Consider the following 24,810-nt stretch of genomic DNA (forward strand, 5'->3'; position numbering starts at 1 on the left):
GAGCATGGAGTGCTTCTGGCGCGCTGGATAGGGAAGGACACTCACGTGGGGGCGTATACCCATCCGTGCCCCCACTTGGACAACAACCACCTCCACCTCCACTACTCGAGCGCTATGCTCTGCGAGTGGACGTGAGACTTGAGGGAGGGGTTCTAGTGGCTCTTTGTGGGGTTTCTATAGGTGAACTAGGGTTAGCGGTGCCCAATGGTACAGCCAAAGTGCATGCCCCTCTCCCAAAATGTTGTTGTGCCATCGCTCTTTGCTTGGATGTGGCTTGTGCTAAAAAACCCATGAACTGGTTAGGCCACATGGCATATCGAGAGAAGGATGGAGAGTAAGCTGGTGTCTCATCTGGAGTGCGAGACATGTTTCTACACACACATAACAAAGCCCACATTGACACTTTAATAAGAGAATACACATGAATTATCCCTCAACATTCACTATACATAAAGCATTATGTATAAAGCTATGCATAAAGCTATGCATGAGGCTTATGCATAAAGCATTATGCATAAAGCTATGCATGAGGCTTATGCATAAAGCATTATGCATAAAGCTTATGCATGAGGCCTTAGCATAAAGCTATGCATGAGGCTTATGCATAAAGAATGAAAGCATTATGCATAAAGAATGAATGAGCATTATGCATAATGCTTATGTACAAATCTACAAACTAGCACCCAAGGGTGCAATAATAATAGAGGAAAGTATAAAAGCACTTACCTCTTTTTTGTGATGTTGAAAGAGAGGATTAGAGGACCTACAAAACTAACAAAAGGGTGAGGATAGGATTAGTAATGCATACATACAAAAGCTTATGCATGAGGTCTTATACATAAAGCTCATGCATAAAGCTTATGCATGAGGCCTTATACATAAAGCTTATACAAAAGCATTATGCGTGAGGCTTTTGCATAAAGCACTATGCAAGCCACGCTATCCTAAACTAAACCATATCCTGGCACTATCCATTAAGCATGCATGCATAGAGCTTAATGCATGCATAGATTAAGCTCTATGCATGCATTAAGCTCTATGCATAGAGCTTAATGCATGCATAGAAAGAGCTGATTGCATGCATGGAGATCTATGCATAGAGCTTAATCTATGCATATATCTCTATGCATGCATTAAGATCTACGCATAGAGCTTAATGCATGCATAGAAAGAGTTGAATGCATGCATGGAGATCTATGCATAGAGCTTAATCTATGCACATATCTCTATGCATTATGAATGCATGCATAGAGCTTAATCTATGCATTAAGCTATACAAATAGAGCTTAATGCATAGATTAAGCTCTATGATTAGAGCTCTATGCATAGAGGACCTACAAAACAAAACCCCTCTTTTTGGTAGATAAAAATAGATGAAAGAAAGAAATTTACCTCTTTTTGGTGAAGTTGAAGAGAGGATTAGAAGACCTATAAAACAAAACAAAAAGTTCAGAAAAGAATTAGTAAAACAAAACCCTAAAAGTGTGAATAGCATGGATACAAAAGGAGGTTTATACTTCAACACACACACACCAATTTAACAACAAAGAGGAGAGAAGAGGGGAGGGGAGGGAGGGAAAAGAAGGAGGTGAGAAGAGCTTGGGAGAGAGAAAGAACCTGCAAAACAAATGAGAGAGAAAAAAAACAAGAAAATTACTCATAATTACACACGGACATTTTACATCACATGTACATGTAACCAAGAGGAGATGGGAGTGAGGGAAAAGGAGGCATACTTGGTGAGGAAGCAAAACACGTGCACAAAAAAAACGTCAAAGGAGCTTCTAATTTCAAATGAGCTAGACGCGCTTATGGACGTGTTTATAGATACGACTATAGATGCCCCCGTAACTTGTGCATCTATGGAGCGCGTCTATGCTTGCTTTATGTTGTAGTGTAACCCAATAGTTATTTTGGGAGCCATGCTTGTCTAATTGTGTATTGTTTTCTAGGTGTATGAGGAATGATGCTTTACCTTCATCATCCAAGGAGTCGTCATGAGTGGTTGTGCCAAAAGATTATGTGTCCATGTGAGATACTTTACAATCACAATAATGCACATGTAGCAATATGGTTGACTCAAAGAAATAAGGCATCCCAATTCTTCGGTGAATATATGTGTATTCAAGTTTTTTCTCTTGTATGAATTTAATTGAAGTATCTATACATTTTTCCATTTGTTTTAGGCCAAGGATAATGAGGAGACATGTCACAAAATGAGGGATGCAATGTCTTGTTAGTCTTCAACAAGTAGATGGTTACGTAGAGAAAATAGAGATCGTCACAGGAGAGAATTGGTGTGAGTGATCCCATGAGCCAGTATCCTATGCATGATCAAGAAATATTTCCATCAATGTCACATGAACACAAGCAGGATTTTGTCATGGACGAGATGGTAACTTCTTTTGAGAAAGAAGGGGAGGAGAAGGATGAAACCACAAGGGGCTTCAATAAATAGCACAAGCAATCACTACGAAATATTAGATTGATCAGCTTATATTCCTTTTCTTAATCAAACACCCTTGTCTTAGATAATTCTTTTGGATTTCTGATATAAAATGGTAGTACCTAATGAGTGGGTGTCACGATAAAAAATAAGGTACCTTTAAGAATCTATAAGTGTAAATGGTTGGTGAATATATATTATATGTAGACCTAGACATTTGGAAATTTGGGGTAAATCTTTTGGATTTCTAATATAAAATTGTAGTACCTAATGTATTTAAAGTTAGTCTTTCTTAAAAACCTTTAAAAAGTTGGGAGAATTTTTAGAAAAATGGATTTTTAAAATAGCCAAACCATTTGGAGGCCCTTGAAAAAAAGCCAATTGGCTATAAATATCCCCTTATTTTTTCCCTGGTGGGTGTGAGAAACAACAATGGGTCCAATGCACATGGATATAACATGTGGTGTATATCAAGAGAACACTCATAAGAAGTGAGATCTTTCACAACATCAAACTTTAAAAATGAAATTGCACAATAATAGAGATATAAAAGAAAATTGTATTAATGAAGTGATATAATATATAACAAAGCTCCCCACACCCATGTGCTCCTATAAAGAGAACACAAAGGTTGTATGCTAGTATATATTGTTGAAGTGAAGAATAAGAGAGATGAGAGACTCTAAACATAGCTCCCAAAAGTGTGGAAATAACATTGAGGTGGTTAGGTATATATAGGTGAGACCTAGGGTTAAGTCGAGCAGGCTATATATAGCTCCAACACACCCGCTCAAACAAAGGTCTCTAATTGTGGAGGATGAAAACATCCTTGGGGAGTAACAAGGGAAAACTCCACAGCCCTGATATATGCCTACCACTTTATTATTATATTTAAAGTATTACAATGGAAATATTACAAGACCAATGGTCATAAAGACCCTTCACATGCTGTAGAGCTACATAAATATGAAAATATCACAAGTACAATGGTCATAAATACCCTCCTTCACAACCTATAGAGCTATGGAAATATTACAATGACATGGAGATGTATGGTGGAATGGCATGGGATAATAATCCAACTTTCACCAAGAAGAAACCACCAAGGTATATGTTTAAAGACCCCCACAATTGATAAAGCTCCAAGGAGTCTTGAAAAAACAATATAAAATGTGGAAATGGATGGTACCTGCTAAAAATTTGTATAAGTTATGCACAAAACAATGTCTTTAGAGATGGTTCACGATGAGGCCACTCTTTGGACAACATGAACATGTACAAAATGATTTATGCACAATATAATATAAAGAACATGTGTCCACACATAAATACAAAGTCAACTTAAACAAGGGACACAAGCACTAATAAAGTATGTGGAGCAAAACTACCTAAGTATATGCAGCAAAACTGCCTAGTATCAGGACAAAAATTGCCCAGATGTATGTGGAGAAAAACTACCCAGACGTATGTGGAGAAAAACTTCCCAGTATGTGAAAAATATGTGGGAAAATTTTACCCAATTGCCTCAAATCATATCCACGGATATAATTAAAATTCCACAAATGATAATTGCTAGTAAATTATGTGGAGAACAACTGCCCATTATATAGAGACACTTTCCAAAAGTATGTGGGGAAAAACTATCCAGTATGTGAAAAATACGTGGAGCAAAATTGCCTAGTCTGTCTCAAATCATAACCTGGGATATAATTGAAATGACTCAAGTGATATAATCAAAATCCCACAATCAAATTGGGCTCCAAGAAAATTGATGTAATTATAACAAAACAATATAACCATCAACCTTAGGATGTAGAAAACTAGGGAAATGATGTAAGCTATCGCAACTTGAAGCATGGTTGATGGACTGAATATTTTGCAATGTCTACATTGTCCATAGAGATGGACTGAGGTGATAACTCAAGAGAAAACACATAACATACATTGGCATTGATGCTTTAGCTTCTACTACGGTTGATATAACCTACCACATTGCCATTTCTAACATCACCAACAATGTACACCATCTCCTTCTTCGATGAGACTTTAGGGTCTTCTAAGATGGATTACTTCTTTATCCTTGGATTGACTTTACACATATTTTTCCAATATTTATATGAGTATTTATCCCATGCATAATGAAGGATAATTGTCCCTCTCTTGATAAAACTATGTGAAAAAAGACCAAGTCCTACGCTTGTTATGGTTGACACCCGAACCTCAAAATTTATGCTCCTGAAACACTTGCATTACTGGAATAAGAAATGTTGTTATTCGAAGTGGATTACATGACAATATATATTTACTCAAACACTTAGATCTCCACCCCTTTACATCTGTATCATCCTAAAAGTAGCACCAAGAATAATATTCCATATTCATCATCAAATAAACATATGAGATACAAACAAATAAAAGCATATGATATTTATACCATGAAAAACCATGTGAAAACCTTAAGGACTTTATGTAATCCTTAGCAGTGTGTGCCTTGATAAATTTTCCTTTGAATCCTACTTGCTCAGCGAGATGAATAGCTCGAATATATTTTATCTTGGATACTTGAGGTTGTTGAAATATACAAGTGAATAGGGTGTGTGCGGGAACAAGCCCTTGGTTAGAGGCTGTAAAAGAGAAGATGTAATTGTGAAAGAACCTGTGAAAAGGTGAGAAGAATCTACTGGGAGAGAATAAAGGGTAGCATGAGAGAATTGAGGAAGTGTGGAGTTATTCTGGGAGATATTCAAGGAAAAGAGAAGAGGTGGAGAGAATCATGCAAGAAGTGGAGATATTCTGGGAGTGAATCATGGAGAAATCAATGGGATTTGATGCTTGATGTAAACTCTATAAATTGAGGCATAGCCCTAATGAGCATTTGCTGGTTTTTGAGTATCCATGCCTACATTAATTTATTTGCTAATTACCTACTAATTACGTCTTAATCATTTGCTAATCACTTTGTTAATGATGTTGATTCTAGTGTATGATCCACCATAGCTCATCATTTTGCTCAAATTTCAACATGGCATCAGAGCCATGCTAATTTGTGAGCCCATTATCTTGCTAATTATTTTGCTAATTAAGATTAGTAGAAAATTATAATTTTTCCTCTTTTTTCAACTCACCTCTGTACCCCCAGCCAGTGGAGGAGCTCCCTCTCCTTGCACACATAAAATTAGGCCAAACCCTCTTAGCACATGATAGGTATCTCATAGCTCTTCAAGCTCATCCAAACAACGTAGCAAACCGTCACCGGATGAAGGAGAAATCGCTGTTTTAGCAGGCTACGTTTTTCAGCAGAAGATCTCAGATCTACACACTCAGGGTGAATCACTCTAATTCCTCTTAGCCCAAGGTGTTTTCAAGCATGCTCTACAAGTTTCATCAAGTCTACAGTGAGATCCAAGCTCTTCATCAAATTTGCAGGTGACTTTGGTAAAACAGAGATTAAGCTTTCAATATTTGGTCAAATCTTGTGTTTCTTGGCTTAATCCTCTACTAGACTCATTGCTATTGATGCTTTTGAAAGCATTTGAGCTCATTTGAAGTCTAAGGCACCAGATCTGGACTCCCCGCATACTCTGTTTTTTACACACAAAATAGAGCATTAATTTGCTAATCAGTGATTAATCAGTGCTAATCACTATATTTTGGTGCAATTGAGGGTTCAAATTAACCATTAGGTACCTGATACAGATCCCTATAACTTCATATTGCAATTCGGAGTTGGTTTGATACTCCAACCATCCTGTACAAATTGGTTACCCTTGATTTAATGTAATTTCTAGGAAAATTGTGCTGATAAAATTGTGATAATCATCATTTTGCATTTAACCCTTGGTTAATGCTTGTAAATCTCACTCAAAATCAAGATTATTCACAGCCAGAGTTGCATTTGGGAATGTGCATAAGAATGGATGCTATACGCATTATGTATTGGGCACATTGCATCAGTGTAAAAATGGGAACAGACACTGCCCTTGTCCAGAATAAGGCAAGAGGTAAGACCTTCCGCATAAATTTGGGTTTGCATTGCATAATGACACAAGATGAACATCAAAAGCCCAAAGGAACTGTCAGCAAAACATTGAAACATGTTGCTCACATGGAACAAGAAGACCTCACGGACAAGCTCATGGCCCCAGCCATGAAAGAAGAAGAATATCTCTTTCCAAGAAGAGGATCCACACCGAGAAGAAGATCTAAAGGAAGAATTGAAGGAAGACATGGACATGAGAAAAGAAGCTGCCACAAGAAGAGAAGTTGCCCCAAGAAGACTGAAAGAAGAGACGGACGCGTGGAGAGAAGCTGCCACGACAAGAAGACTAAAGACAAGAGAAGATGTGAGGCTCCAAAGAGTGAGGAGCCATGTAAAAATCTCTGAGAGAGAGAGAGAGAGAGAGAGAGACCCCACAACCCAATGTAACCTGCCCCAACAAAGTAAAACCACCTCTGAGTCACTGATGATGTAGGCCACGTGGTAGAGAGATGTATGTATGAGCACTTTAGTCAAGGTCACGGGCACTTATAGTAGCCTTGGACACATAGAGAGAGAGAGTGTCCAGGACTATGGAGTTTAGGGACTTGAGGCACTGGTCGCGGACTGTAAAGTAAGAAAGAAACTTGATACAGGGTCCAGGTGTGCTGAGATAACTTGAGGGGAGGAGTAGACACTAGTCACGGACTATCAAGTAAGGGGAAGCAAACTTGGTATAGGGTCTAGGTGTGCTAGGAGTATTCACTTGAGGGGAGGTGTTAAAATATACAAGTGAATAGGGTGTGTGCGAGAACAAGCCCTTGGTTAGAGGCTGTAAAAGAGAAGATGTAATTGTGAAAGAACCTGTGAAAAGGTGAGAAGAATCTACTGGGAGAGAATAAAGGATAGCATGAGAGAATTGAGGAAGTGTGGAGTTATTCTAGGAGATATTCAGGGAGATATTCAGGGAAAAGAGAAGAGGTGGAGAGAGTCAGGCAAGAGGTGGAGATATTCTGGGAGTGAATCATGGAGAAATCAATGGGATTTGATGCTTGATGTAAACTCTATAAATTGAGGCATAGCCCTAATGAGAATTTGCTGGTTTTTGAGTATCCATGCCTACATTAATCTATTTGCTAATTACCTACTAATTACATCTTAATCATTTCATCACTTTGTTAATGATGTTGATTCTAGTGTATGATCCACCATAGCTCATCATTTTGCTCAAATTTCAACCGAGGTGAATCCCTTAAAAGTCTTAACTATGAATTGAGTGGAGGACCAAATGTTGCACCACCTAAATCTCTCTTGTTGGTTAGAGGCTTTCTTAGTTGGGATGCAATAGGAAGGCTTCTTGTTCTATACTCTGATGTTGACCATTGATGATTATGCTCAACCCATTCCTCAACTACTTCTTTGACACTATCCATGAGACAAAGGTAATTGTCTATATTGGTTAGTCTCTATCACACTATGCACATCACTAGCTTCATTAAGATTTAGCAAGTAAGGTAGAAACTCCCCTAGAAGTAGGGTAGCATCCCTATGTTGAACATTAAAAATATAGGGAAATATGCAATTTGATGGTGGACAAAGACAAGCCTTGTATGGAGAGTCATCAATAAGTATGGTCCTTATAGTATCACATCCAAATACTTTTGAGATTTTTGCCAAGGGTTTGAACTATGGCTCAACACCACGTTTATCAGGTTGGATAATTCTCTTCTTACTATACATGTAGCAACTTTCTTGACTCCATATAACAAAGAATGGGAGGCTCTCCTTTGCATAGAGTTGCAAGTTTTCTATCATCTCAAGTACATTGTGCTCTTTTGTTGATGACCAAATACCGACATTAAATCTTTCAAGCAAGGTTTTTAGAAATTCAATGCATCTAGGCCAAAGAACCATATATCTTTTGTTGTGACACATTATGGAGGGGTGTATCTCTGACTTAAACCAATAGCATTTCAATAGTAAGCCATTTAGGTCCAATATTATAGACATCCTTATTGTATTAGAATGGAATGGAACCTGAGGTGGATCTTGATTGTCTTAAAAATTGCTATCTCTTGACTTCTCCAAAGATCTTTCTTCATCTATCCTTATAGTGGCTGTACTCTCCAAATTACATGCATCATGTAAGCTCGTTACTTTTACATCATCTCCTATACTTGTAGCTCCCATTCCATCTCTAATTATTGTGTCAATAGCATTCCTCGCATCCTCCATTTCTGTGACGTTGAATATTAAAAATAATTAGTTAAATACACTTATAGAAATACTCACCAACTTTTTATTATCATAACTATCTACACTAAATTTTGGTTTAATGGAAGTATAGCACCACTTCATTCTCTCGCTTAACTTTTACATCGGTTTGGTCCACTATCATAAGAGAGATTGGCAGGGTATTGTTCTCTCAACCTTAGCTTGGTTTTGAGAGAGATTGTCATTCTTCAATTTTTCCCACTAGAATGGAAGGGTTTAGGATCCTCTATCATCATGGAGAATGAAAGTGGTGCTATTCTCCAATCCTTTTGGGAAATTTGATTTTAGGGATCAATGATAGATTTGGTACCATCCTCATCTCATTAAGGGAGATTGTAGCCCCATTACATAGGGAAAATGGCATTGTGTCATTCTCTCCTTGAAAATTTTGGTTTGAGATGAGAAAATTAAAAGGAGAATGGCAATGATGCCATTCTTTCCTTGTCCCTCCAAAAATCAAAACTTGATGTGAAAATTGCACCATTTCTATTCTCCCTCTTGTATAAAGTCAACGAAGAATGGAAATGGTGCCATCCTCAAGTTTAATCATTAAATTTTCCAAGGGAGAATTGCAATTCCGCCATTCTCTCTACTCTGATTATAATGAAAGCATGAAGCATGGATTTTTTTGGTTTGGTGCATTATCATTCTGGGGAGAATGCTAGTGGTGACACTCTATCCCCAATCACAATGTCATCTTAGCTAGATTTTTCCAAACTCACTTCTCATTAAAGGACCCATTCCCTATTGAATATTTGGTTTGAGATGATAAAGGAAGTGGTGCCATTTTCCCTCATATTAGATTTGGTCTAGATTGGTGCATTATCATTGGGGGAGAATGGCAGTGGTGACATTCTCCCCTGAACCAAAATTCGAAACCACTACCATTCCCTTCTTAGAAAACTAGATATAGTATATAGTAATGTAGGAGAAAAGAGTGGTACTAAGATAGAAACATTATCACATTCATATATATTTTCCTTTCATTCGAAACCACTACCATTCCCTTCATGCCCCCCATCACCATAAGGGGAGAATAGCACCACTACCATTCTCCCTAACATTCAATGAATAATGGTAGTGATTCCATTCTCAAGGCCTTCCATCACCTTAAAGGAGGGGGGAATGCGACCACTGCCATTCACCCTTACATTATCAAGGCCTCCCATCACTTTCATGGGGAGAATGGCACCACTGGCATTCACCCTTAAATTCTAGGAAGAATGGTAGTGGTGCCATTCTCAAGGCCTCCCATCAGCTTCCTTCACCCTTACATTCTAGGAAGAATTTGAAGTGGTATCATTTTCAAAGCCTTCCACATCCACTTTAGGGTGGGAATGGAGCTAGTGCCATTCTCCCTTGCATTCTCAAGGACTCCCACCCCATCACCTTGAAGGGGAGAATGACACCACTACCTTTGTCCCTTACATTAAAGGAAGAATGGTAGTGGTGCCATTCTAAATACATCCCGTCACCTTTAAGGGGAGGATGGAACCACTACCATTCTCCCTTACATTCAAGGAAGAATGGGAGTGGTACCATTCTTAAGGCCTTCCATCACCTTAAGGAGAGAATGGCACCACTGCCATTCTCCCTTACATTCAATGAAGAATGGTAGTGGTGCCATTCTCAAGGCCTCCATCACCTTAAATGAGGGGGGGAATGCGACCACTTCCATTCATCCTTACATTCTCAAGGCCTCCCATCACTTTCATGGGGAGAATGGCACCATTGCCATTCACCCATACATTCAAGGAAGAATGGTAGTGGTGCCATTCTCAAGGCCTCCCATCAGCTTCCTTCACCCTTACATTCTAGGAAGAATTTGAAGTGGTATCATTTTCAAGGCCTTCCATCAACTTTAGGGTGGGAATGGAACCAGTGCCATTCTCTCTTGCATTCTCAACGACTCCGACCCCATCACCTTGAAGGGGAGAATGACACCCCTACCTTTGTCCCTTACATTAAAGGAAGAATGGTAGTGGTGCCATTCGAAATACATCCTATCATCTTCATTAGGGGAAACTTGGACTCAATTTTGGGCCTTTTAAGCCCTTGGGGATTCTAAGGAGTATTCCATGAGGACCAATGAGGATGAGGCTTTCATTTACGAAACTTTTGAGAATACTTTTTGGTGGGATGGCCATAACTTGAGCATATGAAGTCCAAATTTGTTAGAATCCTCTCATTGAGATCTTTCCAATGATAGGTTACATGATATAGTTTTGAGGTGTGAAGAGAGTAGAGTTATCCATAAGCTCATTTTTTTCAGTAGAATGATGACTTGGCACTTCTTAGAGGGCCCAAAAATGAGTCCAAATTTCTCCTAATGTAACGGGAGAATGGAACCACTGCCATTCTCCCTTACATTCAAGGAGGAATGGGAGTGGTACCATTCTTAAGGCCTCCCATCACCTTAAGGGGAGAATAGCACCACTGCCATTCTCCCTTACATTCAATGAAGAATGGTAGTAGTTCCAATCTCAAGGCCTTCCATCACCTCAAGGGGGGGGGAGTGGGACCACTGCCATTCACCCTTACATTATCAATGCCTCCCATCACTTTCATAGGGAGAATGGCACCAATGCCATTCACCCTTACATTCTAGGAAGAATGGTAGTGGTGCCATTCTCAAGGCCTACTATCTACTTCCTTCACCCTTACATTCTAGGAAGAATTTGAAGTGGTATCATTCTCGAAGCCTTCCATCAACTTTAGGGTGGGAATGGAACTAGTGTCATTCTCCCTTGCATTCTCAAGGACTCCCACCCCATCACCTTGAAGGGGAGAATGACACCACTACCTTTATCCCTTACCTTAAATGAAGAATGGTAGTCGTGCCATTCTAAATACATCCCATCACCTTTAAGGGGAGACTGGCTTCACTGCCATTCTCCCTTACATTCAAGGAATAATGGGAGTGGTACCATTCTTAAGGCCTCCCATCACCTTAAGGAGATAATGGCACCATTGCCATTCTCCCTTACATTCAATGAAGAATGGTAGTGGTGCCATTCTGAAGGCCTTCCATCACCTTAAAGGGGGGGCAACGGGACCACTGCCATTCACCACCATTACACTCTCAAGGCCTCCCATCACTTTCATGGGGAGAATGGCACCATTGCCATTCACCCTTACTTTTTAGAAAGAATGGTAGTGGTGCCATTCTCAAGGCCTCCCATCAGCTTCCTTTACCCTTACATTCTAGGAAGAATTTGAAGTGGTATCATTCTCAAGGCCTTCAATTGACTTTAGGGTGGAAATGGAACCAGTGCCATTCTCCCTTGCATTTTCAAGGACTCCCACCCCATCACCTTGAAAGGGAGAATGACACCACTACCTTTTTCCCTTACATTAACGGAAGAATGGTAGAGGTGCCATTCTAAATACATCCCATCACCTTTAAGGGGAGAATGGAACCACTGCCATTCTCCCTTACATTCAAGGAAGAATGGGACTGGTACCTTTCTTAAGGCCTCCCATCACTTTAAGGGGATAATGGCACCATTGCCATTCTCCCGCTTACATTCAATGAAGAATGGTAGTGGTGCTATTGTCAAGCCATCCCATCACCGTAAAGGGGGGGAATGGCACCATTGCCATTATCCCTTACATTCAAGGAAGAAAGGCAATGGTGCCATTGTCAAGGAATCCCCTGACTTTGATTAAAGGGGAGAATGGCAGTGCTACCATTCTCAGGGCCTCCCATCATCCTAAATGGAAGAATGTAAGTGGTGCCATTCTTTGGGCCTCCCATCCCATCAACTCGAAGGGGAGAATGGCACCACTTCCTTTGTCCCTTACATTCAAGGAATAATGCCAGTGGTGTCATTTTAAAGGTCTCCCATCACCTTGAAGGGAGGAACGGCACCGTTGTCATTCTCCCTTACATTCAAGGAAGAATGGCAGAGTTGTCATTATCAAGGCATCCCATCATTTTTATTGAAGGGGAGAATTGCACCACTGCCATTCTTAGGGAATTCCATCACCTAAAACGAGAGAATGGAACCACTACCATTCTCCAGGCCTTCCATCAAATCTTCTTTAAAGAAGGTAGAATTGCACCACTACCATTCTTCCTCACATTCAAGGAAGAATGGCAGTGAGACTGCCATCCTCAAGGCCTCCCATTACCTTAAGTGGAGAATGGCACCACTTCCATTCTCCCTTATATTCAAGGAAGAATTTCACAACAATTACCATTCTCAAGGCATCCCATCACCTTGAGGTACGGAATGGCACCACTCCCTTTCTCTCTTACATTCAAGGAAGAGTGGCAGTGGTTCCATTTTCAAGGCATCCCATCATTTTGATTAAAGGGAAGAATGATACCAATGCCATTCTCAGGGGCTCCCATTGCCTTAAAGGGAACAGTGTCATGACTTCCATTCTCAAGGCCTTCCATCCCATCACCTTGAAGGGAATACTGGCACTAATTACATTCTACCTTATGTTCAAGAAAGAATGGCAGTATTGCCAATCGCAAGGCCTACCATCACCTTGAAGGAGGGGATGACACCACTGTCATTTGGCCTTACATTCAAGGAAGAATGGCTGTGGTGTCATTCTCAAGGAATCCCATCATTTTGATTGAAGGGGAGAATGGAACCATTGCCATTGTTAGGGCCTTCTATCCCATCACCACCATGAAAAAGAGAATGGGACCGCTACCATTCACCCTTACATTCTCAAGGCCTCCTATCACTTTCATGGGGAGAATTGCACCACTGCCATTCACTCACATTCTAGAAAGAATAGTAGTGGTCCCATTTTTAAGGCTTCGCAAATCAACTTCATTCAACCTCCCTTACATTCTAGAAAAATTTGAAGTGGTATCATTATCAAGGCCTCCCATAAACTTTAGGGCGGTTATGGCACCACTTTCATTCTCTCGTGCATTCTCAAGGCCTCCCATCCCATCATCTTGAAGGGGAGAATGAAACCACTACCTTTGTCCCTTACATTAAAGGAAGAATGGCAGTGGTGCAATTCTAAAGACATCCCATCACCTTTAAGGGGAGAATGGCACCACTTCCATTCTCCCTTACATTCAAGGGAGAATGGCAGTGGTACCATTCTTAAGGCATCCCATAATCTTAAGGGGAGAACAACACCACTGCCATTCTTCCTTACATACCATGAAGAATGGTAGTTGTGCCATTGTCAAGACATCCCATTACCTTAAAGGGGGGAATGGCACCATTGCCATTCTCCCTTACATTCAAGAAAGAATAACAGTGGTGCCATTCTCAAGGACTCCCCTAACCTTGAGTGAATGAGGGGAGAATGGCACCATTGCCATTCTTAGGGCCTCCCATCATCCTAAAGGGGAGAATGTAAGTGGTGCCATTCTCAGGGCCCATCCCATAACCTTGAAGGAGGCGAATGGCACCACTTCCTTTCTCTGAATTTGATTTTGATTTTTAATTCCCATTATCCCCATTCTCCTTGCTTGTTTTAAATATGAGTATGGCACCAATGTCTATCCATTGAATTTAGAATTTCCCTCCTTGGATTCCAAAACCCTAGTTTCAAAATTTTTCTCTCAAATATCAACATTTTCTATCTAATATCCCAAATAATTCTCACTTGGTATTTTCAGCATTTTCGACGTGTAAAGAGGAATGTGCACACAATCGACATTAGTGAAACTACAATCACAGGTGTACTTCCTTGTAGTTTGTTTTTTTATGTATGTATGTACATGGGTCCATCGCTTTTCCTAGTCCATATTATTAGGATTAATTCATATCCATATACTAATTTTAAACTAGATAACTCTAAACTAAACTAATTAAAAAATAATTAGATACAAATTAAAATATAAATACTAATTAAAGTAATTAGAGATAGAGAGAAAGAATTATTTGTGTGTGTGTGTGCGAGAGAGAGACAGGGGTGTGTGTCGGTGTTTGAGAGAAAAAGAGAGAGAGGGGGGGTTGTGGAGAGGTGTGTGTATATGAGAGGGAGAGAGAGAAAGACAAACAATCTTGGGTATGGGGAGGCAAGAGAGAGAGAGAGAGAGAGAGAGAGAGAGAGAGAGAGAGAGAGAGCCTATAGGCATGAGGTCTTGTACTTGCTGAGTTGAAGGTGTGGAAGAGCAGGAGGCATGTCTAGCACATGTAGAAGCCCTCTCTCTCTCTGTATGTAAAAGAGGTTTCTACCATTTTAACTGCGGAAGTGCAGAGACATCAAAGCCCTCTAGGAAGGCATCACCTTAAAGGGAAGAATGGCATCATTTCTATTCTCCCTTGCGTTCAAGGAATAATGGTTGTATTGCCATTATCAAGGCCTCCCATCACCTTGAAGGAGGGAATGGCACCACTGCCATTCCATTCTCCCTTACACTCAAGGAAAAATGTCATTCTCAATGAATCCCATCATTTTGATTGAAGGGGAGAATGGCACCACTTCCATTCTTAGGGCCTCCCATCCCATCACCGTGAAGGGAAGAATGGGACCACTGCCACTCACCCTTTCATTCTCAAGGCCTCCCATCACTTTCATGAGGAGACTGGCACCACTGCCATCCACCCTTACATTCTAGGAAGAATGGTAGTGGTGCCATTCTCAAGGACTCCCATCACCTTCATTCACCCTTACATTCTAGGAAGAATGTGGTGGTACCGTTCTCAAAGCTTGATAGTGGGAATGACACCACTACCATTCCCCCTTTCATTCAAGGAAGAATGGAAGCGGTGCCATTCTCAAAGCATCACATCATTTCGATTGAAGTAGAAAATGGCACCACTGCCTTTTTCCTCCATGGCATTATGGAGAATGGTAGTAGTGTCATTCTCCCCCTTTCTTGATTCCCAATTTTGAATTTGCATTTTAATCCCCATTATCCCCACTCTCCCTCCTTGATTTAAATATGAGTATGGCACCAATGTCTATCCATTGAATTTTGAATTTCCCTGCTTAGATTCAAAAACTCTAGTTTTAAAATTTCCCTCCCAAATTCTAACATTGCGTATCCAATATCCTAAACAATTCTCTCCTCGTTTTTTCATCATTTTGGGCGTGTAAAATCCTTTCATCACCTTAAGGGGGAGAATGGCGCCACTACCATTCTCAAATCCTCCCATTCCATCATCTTGAAGGGTAGAATGGCACCATTGCCATTCTTTGAAGAATGGCAATGGTGCCATTCTCAAGGCCTCCCAGCACCTTGCAGGCGAGAATGGCGCTACTAACATTCTCCCTTACATTTAAGGAAGAATGGTAGTGGTGTCATTCTTCTCAAGGACTCCCATCACCTTCATGGGGAGAATGGTACCACTGCCATTCTCCCCCATTATTGATTCTCAATTTTGAATTTGAATTTTACTTTTAATCCCCATTATCCCCACTGTCCCTCATTGGTTTGAATATGAGTATGACATCAATGTCTATCCATTGAATTTTGAATTTTGAATTTTCCTCCTTGGATTCCAAAACCTAGTTTCAAGAATTTCCTCCCAAATTCAAACATTGCCTATCTAATATCCCAAACAATTCTCTCAAGGTATTTTCATCATTTTTGGCGTGTAAAGACGAGTGTACGCGTAATCACAGGTGCACTTCCTTGTACTTTGTTTTTTTATGTATGTAGGTATGGGTCCATCGCTTTGCCTAGTCCATAAAATTAGGATTATTTTATATCCATATACTAATTTTAAACTAGATAACTCTAGACTAAACTAATTAAGTACAAATTGAACTAAACTAACTAAACACTAATTAGATTATAAATAATAATTATATACAAATTAAAATCTAATTAGTGCACCACTATCATTCTTAGGTTCTCCCATCCCATCACCATGAAGGGAAGAATGGGACCATTGTCATTCACCCTTTCATTCTCAAGGCCTCCCATAAGTTTCATGGGGAGAATGGCACCACTTCCATTCACCCTACATTCTAGGAAGAATGGTGGTGGTGTTGTTCTCAAGGACTCCCATAATCTTCATTCACCCTTACATTCTAGGAAGAATGTCAAGTGGTACCGAGGCTTGAAGTGGGAATGGCACCACTGCCATTCTCCCTTGTATTCAAGGAAGAATGGCAGTGGTGCCATTCTCAAGGCATCCCATCATTCTGATTGAAGTGGAGAATGGCACCACTGCCATTCTCCTCTATGACATTATGGAAAGTGGTAGTAGTGCCACTCTCCCCCATTATTGATTCCCAATTTTTAATTTGAATTTTAATCCCCATTATCCCCACTCTCTCTCCTTATTTGGGGGCGGGGGTGGGGGTGGGGGTTCACTCCTAAATATGTAAGCGTAGCACGTGGGTTCAACAGAAGGGTTTTTTTAAATCCTTTTTTTACACATTTTTTACATACAAAAGGGTACCATTTAAAGGGGGTATTTACAAATTGAATAGAAAAAGGGTGTGGTTTATTCATGAAAAATTTACAGATAAGGAGTTTCTTAATTAGGCCTTGAACGGACATGATATAGAGAGTTTACATATAGTGAACCCTCGGAGCATATATTATGCCGACTAGAAGTACATTGCCTCCTACACCTAATCGATAGGATCCTGATCACATTGGGCTTCTTTTGATAATATTTAAGCCTAGCTAGTGCCCGAATCTAATATTTATCTTCTACCATTCTCCCTTACATTCGAGCAATAATGGCAGTGGTGTCGTTCTCACCCAAGCTTGATCTATGAAAAGCAAAATGGCACCACAGCCATTCTCCCTCAAATTTGAGAGAGAGAATGGAAGTTGTGCCATTATCCCTAATATATTATAATGAAAGCAAGGGAGTATGCATGTGCCTTTCAAGTAATATAAGAAGAATAACACCACTACCATTCCCCCCAGCATCAGTCTTTCTAGTATGGAAGAATGGCACTGCTACCATTTCCCTTGCTTTCATTGATTGGAGAGTAGAATAGCAATAGTGTCATTCTCCTCATAATCTAGTTCATGTATTCGAGTGTCACAATTCTCAAGGGCTCCCATCACATTCAAGAATGAATGATAGTGGTGTATTTCTCCCACCCATCTTGATCAATGTAAAGTAGAATAACATCACTACCATTCTCCCTTACATTCAAAGAAGAATGGTAGTGGTGCCATTCTTTACAAAATAAACAGGGACCATGGCTTTTAGAGGTGGAGACAAAATAAAGACGCTAGTGGGTAATGAAGATTGCGAGTTGGTGTAGTATGTGTAACTGGCCCAAAGGGTTATTACAGTGGTGTGAAAATAGGGATAGACAATGTATCGGTGATCATGGAAAAGGGTATTAATATTGATATGCTATTACCTTTCTCCACTATGGATGCAATGGCAATTGGTGAAGCAATTTGGAGTATTGTCAAATGGCCAAAGACCTCTCTCCAATGTGTTGATGTAGCTTTGGATGAGCCCATGGGTGAAGAGACAATAGAAAGTGAGTCCATGTCCCCTTACGTTGAGGCAATACCTATTTTCTCACTAGAAAAAAATAACAAAATTCATGATTCTTAGAGAGAGAAAAAGGTGGCCTTGTGGAATGAGAGCATGACAGAGACCATTGGGAAAGGTGTGATCTTTTCAAGGAAACAAAGATACACTTTCGTTAAAAGAAAGCCCAAACAAAGAGAGACACTAACATCAATGTTTAAAATGTTGATGGAATCAATGCTACAAGTTTCCTCGATTGATTGTTGTGAGTGCAAGTGTTGTGAGCATGCTGATCGAGATATGTTAATGAAAATTCAAAAGAATTTTTGGGGCAACTATCTAGAATCTCGCACAAACTATGTGTATGGCATGTTATCTATGGTACTAATTCAGTATTGGGCACCTTCTCCTAAGAGAAAAGGACTAAGTGATGCAGAAGTCTATGAGAATTGTTGGAGCAAGTTTTGGGTAGAGAATAAGAAGGATCCACAAGTTTGGGAATGTGTTGATGCAGTTGTGTGGTCATGGATGTCAAAAGTCACACATACTAAGAGGATGAAGATTCCGCTAAATGTGTGTACAAAAGCACAAGAAGGCTTGCTTAGTAGTGGAGACTTGCAAATCTCCTAACTTATCTCGTAATGTGCTCTTACATTTACATTTCTTAAATTCTACATAATTTCTTGAACATATTTTGAAAAAAGTTATTTCATTGATTTTATTAATGGTGCAGGAAAGCATTGTAAAACCCTCGGAGAACATATATTAAAAGGTGTTTATAAACACCACCCATTTGTGTGATTATCAACTTGTATTGAAATCCATTCTACCCCTAAATGTTGTGAAGAAAACCATCCGATGTTTGATCATCCAATCTACCAAAATTGTATATTTTTTTCCAAATTTAATGAAATTCATCCAATTTCAAATTCCCAAAGTGTCTCCATTCGCCCAATTTATCTAATACGGCCATTTCAACCCAACTAGCATGTTTTCTCTCACCTACTTTGGGATTATGTGAAGCACGAGCATCATTTTTATATATAAATCTTAGATTTCATGTTTTTCTTTTCTATAATGCGTGAGATATCCATAGCATTCCATCGTTTCTAAAAAGGCATGGAAAAATGGCTCTAAACTTCACCATTTCTCAATTGTCATCAATGTAGGGCTTTTTAAAACTATATAGGTTCTTATATTGTGAAGCTATTAGATAGGAGATGAACATGTTTGTAAGTTTATTGTTGAAAAATAATTTTGTCAAAATTTATAAGATTATAAGCCCCTTTACCATGCGCAATATACTAGCTCTTCTAAATGGTATGTCTAGGAGAGTCTTTATTTTTGGCATATCCATTGTTTGTGACTATGCATTTAAGGGATTGTGTAATGGCCCAAAACTTTTTCTAGTCAAATAAAATAATCATGCAAAAGCAAGAAAGTATTTACTTTATCTACTAGCCTATTTTTAAAAAAAGTCAAATCATATAAATATTTAGAATTTCTCAATCAGGGATCTAAAACAACACGTAGGATTGTAATACCTATGTAGCAAATGATGATCATAAATAATAAGGTTTAAGTTCAAGCCCGAGTCTCCTTATAGACATTACCGATATGGGTGTAGAATATAAACACTTCTCATTATTCTTACCAATCATAATGCTTAAAATTGATTATTGTAATGAAACTATGTACTCCTAATGCCTCGTGATAAAAAATATTTTCTTATGCTAGTAAAGAGTACCTATTATCTTGTGATAAAAAGCGATTCCTTATGCTACTAGAATTCTGTAACTCAAAAATATAATTAGCAAAATGCTTTCTTTTATTAAAACACAATGATCACTTCAATGACTTCTATGGATTATTGTTATTTTTATATTCTAAGTGACCTTCTTTCCAATATAGTATATGAAAACTCAATTACAAAAATAATGGCCTCTTTATCCTTTGTGGTTTGGTCATCATATGGCTCTTGTGTGTGTGTGTGTGTGCGCGCACACGCACGCACGTGCGTGCATGCGTGCATGTGTACGCATGCATGCGTGTGTGCATGTGCACATAAAAAATGATTTAGATCTACAAATACGTGAAAAAACAATCATTTTAAGCATGAAAAAAGAAGTCATATTTTAGGAGAGGTTCATATATGAAAATAATCCAATGGATGTCATTGAATATGGCGGGGGGGGGGGGGGGGGGGACCCTCCCCGTGAGATCTCTCTCTCTCGTACACACACCCCTTACTCAACATAATATTTACAAGTGGGCAAAGGAAAGAAGAAAGGAATATTTTCTTAGACCATGTGTTTATAAGTCAAGTTTTTTTTTGGGGTTATTTCTATCCTTTTTTTGTAGGATGTAGTATGTTAGTATTACTTGTATTAGTGTCTAAATCTTCTCTAGTGATCTAATGAATGGCTTGAATCCTCGTTTGAACTCCCTTCCTGTAGACACCGCTTATTTGGAGGTTCATGCATGTCGGCATTCAAGGATAATGAAACATTAACAGGATTTGACATTTCCATGTTACCTTCATCACCTACAAACACAGTGTTTTGGGTTATACATTAGCTAAATGAAGCACATCAATTAGAGTTACAAGAAAAGCATGTACTTTGCTTCTTACTCGTCAAAGTGTTTGGATTACAAGTCTGAGCTTGCCAGTTTCTTTTGCGCTGGTTGATAAACCAATTGTTAATTTGTTTCAATTGAAGACCAGTTTCTTCCACTAGTCGTTCCTTCTCCTCCTCCTACAAACAATATAAGAAATAAAATGGTGCAGCATGGTTAACGTCCAATAGAACCCATTCCAACTCTTTCACAAGAGTATGTCAGACTGCAACATCTTGAAATAAAGCCGGCCACCACCTTTTTTTTTTTTACAAATCAGTTTTTTTTAATCGAAAAAATTATTTGATGGCATAAATATAGAGCCCAAAGCTTAGTATATCCTTACCTTAGTATTTCTCTCTCTCTCACGCACCTCTGCCATTTCCTTTTAAGTCTTAAAAAAAAAAAACCGGAATTCCATACTTATCATCACCAGTTTTTCCATATCTAAAAGACTGCACAAAGGGAAGGAAAGTGTAAAAATAGATGTCAAAGTCCAAGGCCTTGGCCTGCACCCAAAATTAGATGGCTTTGTGGATCAAAAGCCACCTAAAGGCCTTAAGCTTTGGGCTAATTCCAAACTCCATCAAAAACTGGCGCCATTGATCAAACCTTCATTTTATATTAAGTTGTTCTACCAACCACTGCTCACGCATGTGAATCTTGAGTGACTTGGGTCTTTGGACAACCAAGCGTCTCTCCCCAACGACCCATCCAGGATGGAGTCTCTTGGTTTCTTCAATTGGCTTTATGCAGCTGCGGCAAGGCCATTCATTATCCTAACCCCTTGTCAACTTGATTGATTCTAAATTGTCTGAGTGACCATGCTAATAATATTCATTTGGAAGCTGGCCGTAGCCAAATTGCCAAAGAGCTTTGTATGCCCTTATCACAAGAGTTACTGACTGACTTCCAGCCAAGGATCAGTGTGGTATCATGAACAAACTGTGCTAAGTAAGTGCTTCTTAGCATGATGATAATTGAATTCCCAATACCAAACCCTTCTCTTGCCTAATATGTTGTGCCACTACAATTTTTAAATGGGGGCTTTAAGTGGAGCTTTTTGGCTGGCCACTCGTTATTTTTTGCTGGCAAAAAACATAAGTAAAGACAACTCTTAAATGTATCTGGTTTTTGTTTCCCAAATCTTACATACAGTATGCTGGTTTTATAACTCAAATATATAAAAAATTATTCCTTCAAATAAAGGTTACTTAAAATTTTAGTAGGTTCTTTTTAATTCTAATGGTACAAATACACAAAAATATAGTTTTTACTTTGGATAGCCTAACACCTTTGTACAAAAGCAAGCTAAGGTGTTAGGCCAAATAGCATGCTAAAAAAACGTTAACCTTAGAATTACGCAAAAAGAAAAAAACAAAAGAGAAAGAAAAAAAACGTAACGAAGCTAGCTGGAAAAGCTTCACTAGGCCGCGCAACACAATTAAAAAACGTTTACCTTGGAAGGGCAGCATCGAGTAGGGGAAAAAAAAAACCATAGTGGCTGGCAAGGCAAGGCTATCATAACCTTAGCCAGTTCTGATGATGGAATGGTGGAGCAGGTCGAGCAGATGGTGGTGCGACGGTGGAGCACAAGCGGTGTCGGTACAGTTGTAAGCGAACATAGATGGCGGCATAGTTGTAGGCTATCGCAACCTCAACCGTTTTTTCCTGATGGAATGGTGGAGCAATTGAAGGAGATGGTGGAGAACAAGCGGTGTCGGCACAGTTGTAGGCAAATAGAGATGCGGCAGTGAGTGTGCATGATGGCGCCTAGCGATGCAACACGAACAGGCAGTGAAGCATCTATGGCAAGTGAGCACTACCAAGTGGGGCAAGCATGAAAGGAGGCCCGGGGCGAGTAAGTGAGTGGGTGAGTAGTGGGAGGCAAGCAGGGGGAGGCGAGCATGGAGAGGTCGAGTTGGGGAAGGTGATGGCAGAGTTGTCCATGCCATCAATCAAGCTTCGCTTCAAGCTTGAATCCCTAGGATCCGTTTAGCTAAGGGTCCTCTGCAACCGCCATTGTTATAGCAATAGCCACACTATATCCATCCTGAATGACTCGTCCTAGAGCAAGCATGACAATATTCCGCGCAAGAATGCCTCTGATGTTGCCCTTACGGAGCTTACTCGGATGATACCCTGCGCGGAGGCTCACCCATAAGAAAATCTCGTAACGTCCATGCGTCGTCATGAATACTGCTAACCAGTTCTGCCTCAAGTTCAACAACCGCCTTGATATCGTCATACCTTGCCGTGGTACTACTCCTGCGCTTGCTATTGATCATGATGATAACCTGCCGTATTACATGTAATGAAGTTGCTCAGCACATTAATGTGGTGGATGCAAGGGTGAGAAGAGTGCTCAATGCCTTGATTTCTTCTGGGCCGGGGTTGGCTTGATTCCCATGATTTAGAAGGCACGTTTCTTCACCCTCTGAAGAGGGAGGCGCTTGGACAATTTGACCTCCTTGCCCGTCAAAATTCTCTCTTTATGCACTCGGGGTTTTTCGATCCTGCAGTTCAATCTCACAAATCAACATTTATACACATTTGAAGCTTTAGTCTATTGTCTAATTCTTGTACAGTTATGGGGTTTATTCTTGTTAATGTCGCCTTGGGTAGCTGTCCACAATATCCTTTCACAAACAAGCCTTAGTTGAAGTATTATGTGCAGTTAGAGCTAGGCGGTGTAGAGTCTAGACTTGGCCATCAACTTCTTGCCACCCCTCAACACTAGCTTCAGTGTGGCAAACTTTGAGCTGGGATGCTCTCTGCATTCAATGTGACCAACGGCCTTCTTGCACCTCCAAGCACCTTGGGTTCACAAGGGGCTTCACCATATAGTCCGGCTACATTGTTACTACGAAGACACATGAGCTGGATATGGCCTTCATCGAGTACAACAAAACTAGCCTCTACAATGACACCATTCAGATCATTCAGATCCACGGCGAACTCTAGGTCTCCAACATGACCAAGGTGGCCATGGTGCGTGGCATTGGCAACTTTCGAGGAGCCCGAGGTTACTTCTTCATCTCCCTCATCCAGATTGTTGATCCTTTCTGAGTCTCCTCTCATGACGTCCACTTCCTCTATGGGCATGCTTGAGAATCCCCAACTATCTCATGCACAAGATGTCCTTGTGCAGAAACTCTGTAACGTACTCATATGTACGTATTTTTGGATCCATTTGATTCGGTGATATTTAGCATTTATATTTAATGTTGAAAAGTAAGAAATACTTAGAGGACATAAAAGATTAAGTCTGGTCACCGTCTCGCATGAGGGTGTAGATAACTTTATTTGTCATAGAGACGAATTGAAGAAAGTTAGTTCATCACAGGATGAATAAAGTCCATGTTCAGATAATTGGAAGATTTCGCATGGAGTGGCTCGTGTTTATGAAACAAATCCGACACCACTTTCTAGTGTTTTGTTTTTAAAAAAAACGTATCTTCTCTAATTTGGTTCGAATGCATGTCTTCACACAAGAGATTTTCTATCTTTGAAGATTTCGTGCATGATAATCTACTAATTCACATGGGTTGTTTTTTTTGGGGCTTCTTCTAGAGCCTTGAGGATTTTCTGTGCAGAATAGAGAGAGAGAGAGAGATTTTGAGATTCGGGCTGACCGTCCTTAGAACAGAATTTAGGTGAAGCTATCGGAGTCAAAGTTGGTCATAAAGGCTTCATTATGTTGTGGGATGTTGGAAACCATATGATGGGATTGCCATCATAATACCCTTCTTGTTGAAGCACATTCACAGGAACCCATCTTTGATGAACACTTGATAGTTAATGGTTGATGCCTTTGAGGCTTCTTTCTTTGAGAAGGCTTGGGACACTTCTTGATGCACTTGGGAATCCAAGCCTTGGTATTACCTTGGTAGTACCCTTGAGCTTGTAGTAATTCTTTTGGTACCCACACTTATTGAGTAGTTGGAGTTCTTTGAGAGACGTGCATAGGGTTTTTTGGACGACGTTGTGAAGTACTTTTATTCTTCTTTGGCCATTGAGTTTTGCGTTAAGGAATAGGTTCTGACTATCGAGGCACCCAAATTGGATTGGCACCTTTGTAGTAGCCTTGAGCTATAAGTATCTGTTTT

At 39.8% G+C, this 24,810-nt stretch overlaps 1 protein-coding gene across 1 annotated transcript in view; it reads right to left on the minus strand.

Annotated features, from left to right (window-relative positions):
- Window positions 1-20,192: 20,192 nt before the first annotated feature.
- Window positions 20,193-24,810, minus strand: part of LOC147621405 (homeobox protein HD1-like) — a 35,274-nt gene continuing 30,656 nt past the window's right edge. Inside the window, exons 5-6 of the mRNA XM_086824152.1 lie at window positions 20,718-20,841; window positions 20,193-20,630 (exon numbers count right to left, since the gene is read on the minus strand). Coding sequence (XP_086680278.1) covers window positions 20,491-20,630; window positions 20,718-20,841 — 264 coding nt within the window. The 3' untranslated portion in view covers window positions 20,193-20,490. The remainder of the gene's footprint in view (window positions 20,631-20,717; window positions 20,842-24,810) is intronic.

This window comes from Cibotium barometz, chromosome 30, assembly GCF_041138505.1.
Source record: "Cibotium barometz isolate CiBa-2024 chromosome 30, ASM4113850v1, whole genome shotgun sequence".
NCBI lineage: Eukaryota > Viridiplantae > Streptophyta > Polypodiopsida > Cyatheales > Cibotiaceae > Cibotium > Cibotium barometz.